Consider the following 12,840-nt stretch of genomic DNA (forward strand, 5'->3'; position numbering starts at 1 on the left):
ACCTACTCCCACCTCCCTGCCCTGACATTTCCCTACCCTGGGGCATCAAGTCTTCACAGGACCAAGGGCCTCTCCTCCCATTGATGCCCAACAAGGCCATCCTCTGCTACCCATGTGTCTGGAGCCATTGGTCTCTCCATGTGTACTCCTTGCTTGGTGGTTTAATCCCTAAGCGCTCTGGGGAGTCTGGTTGGTTCATATTGTTGTTCCTCCTATGTGGTTGACAGCTCCTTCAGCACAATTTTCTTCTGTCTTGTGTGTCACATAATGCCACCATCCGTTTGTGCCAGTTGCCTGGTTTTTACCAGTCATGGTGAAACATTCCTGTGACTTTATATACTGAGGGATTTTCACATGCTCTCTGGATATCTTGACCATTATCTTCCTAGGCTTTCAGTCTTATCTTTTTTTTTTTTTAAATAGATACTCATCTGCTTAGGTTTGGCTTAAACTTTGTGGTGGCATCTAGAGTCTTGTCCCATCACAAGAGTGGGGAGCCCATGCCTCTTGGAAACCAGCCTTCCAGCAAGTTCTAAATGGAAGGGCTTTAGAAGGGTGAGAATATACTCAGATTCCCTGCTTCCCAGGCCCAGAACAGGCTGACCATTATCACATTGTTAAGTCATATATTATCTAGGACCTTTGTTCTGTGTTCTTTTCCATTCACCCCTTAACCGGAGATATGTGTCTGGAACTTTGCAAACATCTGCCTTAACCCTAAACCAGAGTTCACAGTGCATTTTAGCCTAATATGGTAATGCCAACTGACTTAAGACCTACTTCTTGTGGTATAACAGTTACCCCTTCCAAAGGAAACTTTCAAAAACAATACCCTTTGCTTTCCCTAAGTAAGCTGTACCTTTACTTCAGACACTACCTCAAGACTGACTTCAGTTAACTCTTGGCCTGTTTCAGGGTATTCTCTGGAAACCTAATAAGGTTATAGTTTCTGTGCTTCTTTAATTTCTGTATCTTCTTTGATGGTATTTTCATATGATCTGACATCACTGATGCATGTTAGTTCCAGCTAAAGTGTTCGAAACCCAGGCACTTGTGAGGATAACTTCCCTATAATGCCAATCAACAGATCTATATCTGTGGAAAGAAAAATGGATTCACCATATTTCAGAAACTTCATGTTGTGTCTTAATTCCTCTTGATGATGCCAATGAGAAGAAAGCCAGGTTTAGTGTACAGAATGCAGTGCTGTGTAGTGTATAGGACATAGAGAGAGGCTTCACAGAGAAAGCTGCTGGTTTCAGTGTCCTCCATTTGCTTTCTATCTGGGTATCTCTGGGAGAAAGACTAAGCTCAGTCCCAGTTGGGAACATGAGCACTTCCCTGGCTGCAACATATCAGTTAAAGCTTCTTTCTAGCTGATCTTCCTTACCAAATTCCCAAACTTATTTACTGAACTCTTCAGGACAGTGAAGGTATTAACACTGGGTGGATTTTTTCCTGTTGCTAGTGTAAGTGTTACATGCCATTTAAATCAGCTGGCCTTCTGCTTTTGTTGTTAAATGACAAAGTACCTTATGATCCCTCTATGCCCTGGCCTCTCTAACCATTTCACCTTCTTTCCACCTTTCAGAAATCTCTTACATTATTTTCAGCATTGTATATCTACTTTACAGAAAAGAGGAGGAAATAGAGAATCTGAACAGTCTTGTCTGGATAGTCAAGTCCTAGCTCTAATTTCATTTGTCCTCAAACCTATCAATCCTTTTGTAACTTAAGTTATGTTTGTAAATGTGTATTTATTTCCACAGCTTTTTAGTTTTCTGTATGTAGCACTTATAACAAAGTATACTTGGGTACTTGGTTAAATATAGTTTTATGGAACATATACAGAAAAGTCAATGAGATTCTATGGGAAAGTGCAATCTTACTGAATTTCTATGATATTATAGTAAAGAACTTAGAGTAGTTATAAATATTAACTACATATCACTTCTAAAATGCTGACTTGTAGTAACAGTGGTGAGGTATATTAGTAAATATTTATTGTCTGTTAACATTAAATTGTATGATCAGCGAAATAGAAAACTAAGATATTTTTATGAGTTGCTTTGAATTTTTTCTTTTAGTTATGAATCTATTTTCTTTCATTTTGTACTTAAATGTTTCTTTTTCATAAACTGTTGTATAAAAAAACTTGCAAATAAAAATATAAATTTGTTTTTAAACAGAAAGAATTCCTGCCCACAGATTACTTAGTATATTGATTTCTGGAATTAAGGTTGCCATTGAAGATTAAATATGATCTAGAAATATGTGTTTTGAGACAATTTAGTTTTATCAAAGCTAGGTTTTTATTAGTTCTATAAAAATCATTTAAAAATTTCAGTGATATTCCCACTAACAATTATGACAGGAAACTCATTTGTTGCATTAAACCAAAGATTACTTACTGCTCTTTTCCTCGAACACCCTGTAATCCAAGGCACAGAAAGGTTTCCTGAAATCTGTGAAAACAACAAATGGAATCTTAGTATGTATTAACATTGCTTGTAATGTTCATCAACACTAAAAACAAAACATTGAATATGATGTGGAGAAAAGCAGAACATAGTCCAAATCAAAGGCATCCATTCCTTACTTATTTAAAGGGCCTTCCCTTATACAAAAACACAATTAGAAATTAAAAAAAAATGCTTGTTCAGCCCTATAAGGGATATGAAAGTATGTAAAAAAAAATAAAATTATTTTTAAAAATTCAATATTCTAATCGCTTTGTGGCTTTTTGGCTAAAATCAAGTGTAAAATTCAATGTTCTGTGGATTAAGAGAAAAGAACTTTTTAAATAGCGTATCATCACAAAACAAGAGATAACACTATAAATGAAACACATTAGTAGTATTAAATGAAACACATTAGTAGTATTTACTTTGAACATTAATTACTCCTATAAATATTATTACAGGTACCTTCTTAATATGGATTAAGATATATTGATATTTTAAGAATTAAGTAATCTTACAGATTCAGTACACATCGCGGAAAACTTTTTGTAAATTGTGTCCTCGTTAGATAACTATCTTAACATGCCTTCCATCTTTTATCACAGTGATATAGATTTTAAGACCATTGATTTGAAGGATGATTCTTTTGTATACTAATACATAACTGTAAAAGTTAGAAAAGGTGAAATTTTAAGCTATATCATCTATATATAAAGGTTCTCTAGATAAAGAGTATGTCCACTAAAATCTGTTCTTTTTGAGTTACAGTCCAGTGTTTAGTGTTGATAATGAAGTTCTGCATTGTTGTAGTCATGAACAGATAGATACATCTTCTATAGTATAAGAGTATTTCATTTGCCAGCACATATTTTCTAATACTTTCTCCAATTTTTTGAGAGATTTTTAACATTTACAGATGGAAGAGAGTAATGATCAGAGTTAAGAATAGACTTAATTCAATTATCTGTATAATAGACATGAAAAATTAACATAAGTAAAAGTATCTTATTAACATTTAGTATATTATTATACTAAATGTATACTAAAATAGTGATTAGATGAATGTGGAAGGTCAGAGTATGAATAATTGATTTTTTTATTTAGAAATCAATATGACAAATCAATTGAAATAATCATATCAGTGCTCCATATAAATAGTGATATCCAATTGTTTTGAATTATCACTTCACATATTCCTATTAGTGAGAATAACTCAAAAGTAGCTAGGCAGAACCTCTAGAAAACAAGTATGGTATAGCAAAGAATTACGGATAAAACAGAATCCTAAACCATCAACTTCTAAAATGATGGACGATACTAAAATTTTCTATTCAACTAACATCTGCTATAATATATTCTTTAATTCCTTATATTTCTAATTCAATCTGAAGAACAGCTAACCAGAATAGCTAGATTATATAAAAATAAAATTGACTAATACTACAAATAAGCATTTCCTTGACTTTCAGGAGTCTTTTTTGGTGCAAGATTAAAAGACAGAATTCTCATGCACTAGAACCCAAAAAACATAGTATTCAAATGAAATGGACAGTTAGTTTAATTTTACATATAAACAACCTGATTTAGCAAATTATGAAATAAATCTACAAGGTGGATCTCACAAACATTTCAGAACTTACACAGCCAAATCAGTGTTCTGTATTTCAAACTAGAAAATTTGTGATATTATAAACTCATTACAATAATGTTGTCATTGTTGAAAGCATTTGGGAAACTTGGAAATGTCAGTTCACGCCTTATCCAGAGATTCTGTCTCATTACTCACACACCTTTTATTGTAACTAAAAAATACAGCCTATATTAAACATTCATACTATTCACTAAATGTGGCTCAGAATGAATTCTATTTTCTAAAATCAAATTTTAGTGATGATTTGTCATCAGTAAAAGCATTTAAAAGAATCCCACAGGTTCTTAAAACAATTGTAAAAGACTTCAAAAACTTTTTGACAAATTGAACATTATTAAAATAAGTAGATATAACTTTTCAAGGTTTCTAATTTAAATTCTGTACAAATGTCTATCAGGTGTTTCTCCTATATGAGATGCCATTTTAGCCGTTACAGGAAATAAAAAAGATAGGTAAAACCTAATTTCCTGGAGGGCAAGAACTATGATTTGAAAGGAAGAGATAAGACAGGTACATGAAAGATTTCAATACAAAGACAACTATAATAAGAGTTATAATGGATGTCCAATAAATAAAGTAATAGAAGTTCAGAGTATGGCAAAATTACACCCACTTGTAGGTTGATATCTCGGCTGAATCTTAAAAAGTGAGTAGAATTTTGATAGAAATAAAAAAGACATTCCAGGGAAAATGAATCGTATCCCTGCTGTGCATGGAAGCACAGCTGTATCTGAGGAAGAGTCAGCTCATCTAGGACTGCTGTAGTAGGCTGAAGGCATTTGCTAGAAGTGAGGAATGCAATGTATACTTCTATCTAATTCTGTGGAAAGTATAGAGCCATTGAAATGTATGTGGTATACCTGTTATGTGACTGAACTGTAATTTTATATATTAGAAAGTTTAGTATGACTTTCCATGTGTAAGAAGTACAGAGACATTTATAGGAATTTGTACAAGAGGTAATCCAGGCTATAAAGTAAGAAAGAGGAAGTAGGAATGCAGAAGAGAAATATAAAAAAAATACATACACTCAAAGACAGACCTTATATAAGAGACATAAAAATAATTGGATGCTTGAGAGATGACAATGACCTTTTAAAATGACCATCATAAAACTACCTCCTAGACAGGCCAACCTATTTAATTCAACCAAGAATTGCAAGTTTAATACAAGGAAATGCCTTTGTTTGAAATCTGTCTTATGGCTAAAAATGGATGTATTTTTAAAAAATAACACAATTGCTTAAATGTTAATTAGAACTACATTGTTTGTGTTGTTGAGCATAGTGAATCCAAATGTTACACATTTCATATAAAAGTATGCTTACGCATGAAACTGATGATGTGTATTAATATATTAATTATACATCAGATACTTATTATTTTTGATGGCTGTACATTCAGAAGCCATGTATATGGTTAATTTTTATGGATTAGTTAAGGGATTTTAAAAAAATAATTAGATTTGAAATTTGTTTCCTTTTAGAGAATTTAGATCCTATGAAAGGTCATACAGGAATCACATGTTGAAAGCATTGACTTAATTCTAAAAGTAATTTAGTTATTCTGTTAGTGTTTTGTCAACGTGTCTCAGGGTAGTCATCTGAAAAGAAGACTGTTCAACTGAGAAAATGTGTCCCAAAGACTGGACTGTGTGGAAGACTATGGGATATTTTCTTGACTAACTGTTGGTATGGAAGGGCCCAAATAACTGTGGGTGATGCCACTTCTGGGCAGGTGGTTCTGAGTTCTATAAGAACGTAAACCATGAAGAGCAAGTCAGTAAGGCCATAGGATACAGATTTCGAACCAACATCATTTTCTGTAAATGTCTGCTTCAGTCCCTGCCTCCACTCCAGGTTCCAGCTTGTATCCCTGGTCCAAATTCCCCTAACAATGGATTAGGATGTGGAAGGCTAAACCAAATAAACCTTTTTTTCCCCAAGTCGCTTTGGTCATGGTGTTTTATGATGGGGTATTACTGTGATAGACCTGACCATGTCATTCTTAGGAAGACTATGATGTGTTTTATGACGGTGGGCTGGAAAAGTCAATGATCACCCAGCATTTAATGAGCTGTTCTGTGGTAACTTAAAAGATAATGCTGAAAAAGATGCAGAGAATGGAAGCCTGGCTTGTTAAGTTTTAAAGTGTAGTTTTGAGATCCCAGCAAAGACTAGATCTAGGCCGCTCAAGTGATATATTGAAATAAAAAGCATGGGTTTTGGTCAGCTGAGGGTGAAAGTCAGTTATGATTAACAAGAGACCAGCACCACTACAATGAACCCTTTGCCTTCCTGAAACAATCAAGCTGGCTGGTTTGGACTGAGAGATTAACTATGATTAATAAAAGCCCAGCACCAATGAGTCAAAATCTCTGGGGAATGTTCTCTCAGGTTCAGTACATGGAAGCTGCGGCCCAGAGGGGGACAAGGTTGTCTCTCATATTGGCAGCCAAACTTAGTAATGTATAAGAATCTCCCATATGGTCCTGGATTTGAAGACATGAAGAAGTACCAACATCACTGAACTCTGGCACTATGAAAGGGCAGGAGAGGCCATTGGTGAAGGTAAATCCTCTGTTGAAGTAGAAACCCCAGGATTGAAGGGTTTATAGGAAAAGGCTGAAGATTGGCACCAAGTAATACGTCTGGACTCCCTGAAGAAAGCTTGGGAGTTCCTTTGTCAAGGTGCAGCTGAAGACTGCAGCAGTATGGAGCTGTCAGTGCATGCCATGGGATGATAGCAACAGCTTTAGAATGGAGCCAACCTGAGACTATGAAATGAGCTATGTGTGTTGTAGATGGCAGAGACAAAGAAGTAGAGTTGCCCAAATTCTGTGGAGTCCATAAGATCGTGAGAGAATCCTAGCTTTGGGACATTCAGTCACAGGATTTGATTAACACTGATGGATGTCAGTTTTGCTTTGATTTGATTGTGACTATACATTTGTTCTTCCTTCTTGGAGCAATAAAGTTATTTAGACTGTTTTCTTATTTTATGGGAATCCAGAGTTATGAAACCTTGAATATTTTAGTGACTTTGAAATTTTAAAGAAACATTGAGTTTTCAAAGAGAACTTGCCTTTTAAATTGTTAAAGTTTTTCAAGACTGTAGAACTTTTAAAGCTACTCTGTTTTATATTGTAATATTAATAGTAACATGACATTTGGGAGACAAATAAGAAAGAAAATCTTATGGTTTAATAGTGATGTGTTTTTGTGTCAAGTTGACAAAGGGTCAATTGTGTTAATTTTGTCAACTTGACAGAAGCTAGACCCATCTGAGAAAAGAGAACCTCAGATAAGAAAATGCCTCTATAAGATTTGTCTGTAGGTAAGCCTATAGGGCATTTTCTTGATTAATTTTTGGTGTAGTAGAGTGTAACCCAGTATGGGTAATGCCATCAATGGGTAGATGGTCTTAGGGTATTTAAGAAAGCAAACTGAACAAGCCAAGAGGAATAAGCCAATAAGCACTATCCTCCATGGTCTCTGCTTCAGTTTCTCTATCTAGGTTCATGCTGGAGCTCCTGCCATGACTTTTCTTACTGATAGATTGTGAATTAGAAGTGCAAGCCAAATAAACTCTTTCTTTCCCAAGGTGCTTTGTGTCATGGTCTTTATCACAGAAAAAGAAACCTATGATATCTCTAAAGAATTCTACACACATGATGGATACCCTATTTTTAAAAATTCAAACCACTGAAACTACAAAATGAAATATGTTTTATTTTATGTGAGCTAGGAAAATTGAATTTTTATTAATTAGCATTTCATTAAATGTGATTTGATTAACTGAAACAATTAGGCAATTACTATCAACAGTAAGAAATTCACAAATCAATGACTGAGCTTTCCTTCAATTTTTCTCTCTCAGACAAGCACCAATGCCTGTCCTTCATAATGCTTGATTGTCAGAGTTCCCTAGTTTTTATTTTTATTTTTTAGGTTATGAGGTGTATAACATGAGAATATTGCTGGGCATGTGATAGGACATCAATAAATATTTTCTAATTAATTGAAATGATTATAGCCTTCACAGTTCACTTGTTACGACTTCCTGAAACTCTACAAAAAAAAAAAAAAAGCATGATAAGATACAAAGGACTCTTACAGATTAAGAACATGGGGACAGGAGAGGATATTTCATCTGAGCTCAAATCCAAATGGATCAAGGACCTCCACATAAAGTCAGACACTCTGAAGCTAATAGAAAAGAAACTGGGGAAGACCCTTGAGGACATCGGTACAGGAAGAAAGTTTCTGAACAGAACACCAATAGCGTATACTCTAAGATCAAGAATTGACAAATGGGACCTCATAAAATTACAAAGTTTCTGTAAGGAAAAGGACACCATCAAGAGGACAAATCGGCAATCAACAAATTGGGAAAAGATCTTCACCAATCCTACATCAGATAGAGGGCTAATATCCAAGATATATAAAGAACTCAAGAAGTTAGACTCCAGAAAACCAAACAACCCTATTAAAAATGGGGTACAGAGTTAAACAAAGAATTCTCACCTGAAGAACTTCGGATGGCGGAGAAGCATCTTAAAAAATGCTCAACTTCATTAGTCATTAGGGAAATGCAAATCAAAACAACCCTGAGATTTCACCTTACACCAGTCAGAATGGCTAAGATTAAAGATTCAGGAGATAGCTGGTGTTGGAGAGGGTGTGGAGAAAGAGGAACACTCCTCCACTGCTGGTGGGGTTGCAAATTGGTACAACCACTCTGGAAATCAGTCTGGCGGTTCCTCTGAAAACTGGGCACCTCATTTCCAGAAGATCCTGCTATACCACTCCTGGGCATATACCCAGAGGATTCCCCAGCATGTAATAAGGATACATGCTCTACTATGTTCATAGCAGCCCTATTTATAATTGCCAGATGCTGGAAAGAACCCAGGTGTCCCTCAACAGAAGAGTGGATGCAAAAAATGTGGTACATCTACACAATGGAGTACTATTCAGCCATTAGAAACAATGAATTCATGAAATTCTTAGGCAAATGGATGGAGCTAGAGAACATCATACTAAGTGAGGTAACCCAGACTCAAAAGGTGAATCATGGTATACACTCACTAATAAGTGGATATTAACCTAGAATCCTGGAATACCCAAAACATAATCTACACATCAAATGAGGTTCAAGAAGAAAAGAAGAGTGGCCCCTTGTTCTGGAAAGACTCAGTGAAGCAGTATTCAGCAAAACCAGAACAGGGAAGTGGGAAGGGGTGGGTGGGAGGACAGGGGGAGAGAAGGGGGCTTACAGGATTTTCTGGGAGTTGGGGGGGCTAGGAAAGGGGAAATCATTTGAAATGTAAATAAAAAATATATCGAATAAAAAATAAAATGCAAAACTGTAAAAAAAATAAAAATAAAAAGTAAAGGAAAAAAAAAAGAAGATTTTACTTAAAAAAAAAAATACCCAATCACAACAGAACACACGAGGTATGCAATTGCTGATAAGTGGATATTAGCCCAAAAGCTCTGAATACCCAAGACACAATTCACAGACCACATGAAGCTCAAGATGAAGGAAGATCAATTTGTGGTGCTTTGATGCTTATTGGAAAGTGGATAAAAACACCTATGGCTCACAGCCAACCAATAGAATGAGAACAGGGTCCCCAATGGAGCAGCTAGAGAGAGGACCCAAGGAGCTGAAGAGGTTTGCAGCTCCACAGGAGGGACAATAATATGTACCAACCTGTACCCCCCCAGAGCTCCCAGGGACTAAACCACCAACCAAAGAGTACACATGGAGGGAACCATGGATCTAGTCTCATATGTAGCAAAGGATGACCATTTCAGACATCAATGAGAGGAGAGGTATTGGTCTTGTGAAGGTTCGATTCCCCAGAATAGGGGAATGAAATTCAGGAAATTGTAATTCAGGAAATATATATATATATTCAGCTCACAAAGTAACAGATTAACAGTTTCCCATAAGGCATTTTAGACATATTTCACTTTTATTGATTGTTATCCTACCCATTCCTTCCTCCTCTTCCTACCTTTCCCTTGCCCTAGCATAGGCTTTTAGTCCAGTATTGTCTTTCATTTTATTCTATTATCTCCTCACTCCCTTCCTTAAAGATCCACTTTTCCCAGTTCATGAGGTCTTTGTAGCTTCCTATTTCATCCAATGCTTGTGCCCTCCTCTAGCACATGCACATATTTAACAGTTATAGGCTATGAAACGTGAATGAGAACGAACATTAGGTATTTGTCTTTTTTAGTTGCTTGGAAACAAGAAACAATGTCATGATGCACATATCAATTTTTTTCCACCCTTTTCCCTACCCAGACTCTATCAGGGATCTGAGAAGTAGATTAGTTTTACAAATTATTTTTTAATATTATCATTTTTGGATAGGCAACTAACATGCTTTAGATATAGAAATCTTTTTTTCCATTAAGTGATAATAGGATGATGCTTAGGAACAGTAATGAGTCTGCCAAAATTCTTGCAATTCACAACCAAGATGCTATTTTGAGTTTATTTCTATATATATTTTTAAAGATTTATTTATTTATTATATGTAAGTACACTGCACCCCAGAAGAGAGCATCAGATCTCATTACAGATGGGTGTGAGCCACCATGTTGTTGCTGGGTTTTGAACTCAGGACCTTCGGAAAAGAAGTTAGTGCTCTTAACTGCTGAGCCATCTCTCCAGCCCTTTCTACATAATTTTAGTGGTTAAATTTTATGAGTTAGGAAAATAAATAATGAGAAACTTGGAATTCTATGGTGTGTAAATGAAATCAGAAAAGGTCCTCAGATATAACATTAAAAAAAAAACTCATTCCCAATTCTTGAAAAACTGGCTGTAAAATATTGCAACATTATAAGCAAAATGATATAAACTTTATCTGGAAAGATTTTTTTCTGACTCAAAGGCACGTGACAGCATACAATTATAAATTTGAAATGAAACCTGCTAGAATGCTTTATTATCTAATTTTGCTCACGTGAAAAGAAAATTTTGAAAATATAAATGTTTATTACTAATCTCAGAAACTATACCTGCCACATGGTAGCATTAAGTTTTCAATACCATTTTATAAATTAAATGAAATAATTTTCTAACATGGCTAACAACACATCAGAGTGCTAGGAAAGAATGGAACACCCATATTTTGTTATTTTGGAAGGCAGTATTAGAGTTTTTTTTTTTTTTAACCATATCTCTCCTTTAGCATACAACTCTTCCTTGAATCAAAATATGGGGTTTCTGCTTAGTTATGTTTTATTTTAAACACCATGACTGCTTGTTACACTAACATTAAGTGCTCTAATGTACTAACTAAATTTTGAAAGCAAGCAGCATATTGAAGTTAGCAACAATAATATATAGGAGGCTCTAGAAGTTTGTTCTATTAAGACAATATTAAGTAAACAACTAATGGGATGAAGGTCAGTGCACATAACTAGAATTTGGGAGTCTGAGGCAGGAGGATTACAAAATGGAGGTAAGCTTATATAGGCAGTTCCAAGACAGCATTATATTGGGTCTCTATGTCAAAACAAAATGAAAACCAAGTAGTGAAGGACTAAACCAGCACTGTGGCACCACTTAAAACCTTTCAAAACTTACAGCAACTAAGCAAATAACTAAGAAAATGCCATGGTCAAAGTAGTTGTAAAATGTATGGTATTTCTATTGACCATTTTTTTTATTCGATATATTTTTTATTTACATTTCAAATGATTTCCCCTTTTCTAGTGTGACATGACATGAAAGCAGTTTTGGCCCAATCCCTAGTCTCTTCTGTGAACAAGTGGTAGACTTAATTTGATTTAATTTTTTTATTACTGTAATGTGTCTGCAGATGTCTGAGGGTCTCTTTCTCTATGAACTGGAAGTTCAGAGATCCAAAAGTGGGACAACCGAGCACTCAGGCTAGAGGGATGTGCTTTCAGTATGACATCATTGTGTTTTTTAAGTTTTCTTCCCCTATCCTTACTGTATCTTATTTTTGCTTTGAGTCAGGGACTTACTATGTAGCCCAGACTGGTCTAGAATTTGTTATGCGAATTAGAATGGCCAGTAGCTTGTAGTGACTACTGATTATATATACATGCATATATATGTATGTATATGTGTATATGTATATATATATATATATATATATATATATATATATATATATATATATATATATATATATACCACTACAATCAGTCATTGTTTTCCATTTTGAATTATAAAACTGTAGAGTAGAGAGAGAGCTAGGAGAAAATGGTGTGTTAAATCCCAGAAATGCTGGAAGCATCTTTCCTTTAGTATTATGGTTGAACAGATAAGGATGTACAGCCAGTATTAAGGAAACAGAGCAAATATCCACATCTTATTATTCAAATTCTCAAAATCCTTATTTGTTTTTGTTGTTGTTGTTCCCTTTTAAGGAGTAGACCTTAAGGAAGTTTTAGAGGTAGACTTATAGTTGACAGTTAGAAGAGATTATTTGAGGCTGCTGGAGAGATGGCTCAGAGGTTAAGAGCACTGCTCTTTCAGAGGTCCTGAGTTCAATTGCCTATAACCACATGGTGGCTCACAACCACCTATAATGGGATCTGGTGCCCTCTTCTGGTGTGTCTGAAGACAGCTACAGTCTCTCTCTCTCTCTCTCTCCATCTCTCTCTCTATAGATACAGATAAATATATAAATCTTTTAAAACGAGATTATTTGAAACATACCCAAACAATTGA

General features: G+C 35.1%; 1 protein-coding gene across 1 annotated transcript in view; it reads right to left on the minus strand.

Annotated features, from left to right (window-relative positions):
* The window catches only part of Hdx (highly divergent homeobox), a 92,312-nt gene that overhangs the window by 66,793 nt on the left and 12,679 nt on the right, over positions 1–12,840 (minus strand). Inside the window, exon 3 of the mRNA XM_052171155.1 lies at positions 2,412–2,465. Coding sequence (XP_052027115.1) covers positions 2,412–2,465 — 54 coding nt within the window. The remainder of the gene's footprint in view (positions 1–2,411; positions 2,466–12,840) is intronic.

This window comes from Apodemus sylvaticus, chromosome X, assembly GCF_947179515.1.
Source record: "Apodemus sylvaticus chromosome X, mApoSyl1.1, whole genome shotgun sequence".
In the NCBI taxonomy this organism is placed as follows: domain Eukaryota; kingdom Metazoa; phylum Chordata; class Mammalia; order Rodentia; family Muridae; genus Apodemus; species Apodemus sylvaticus.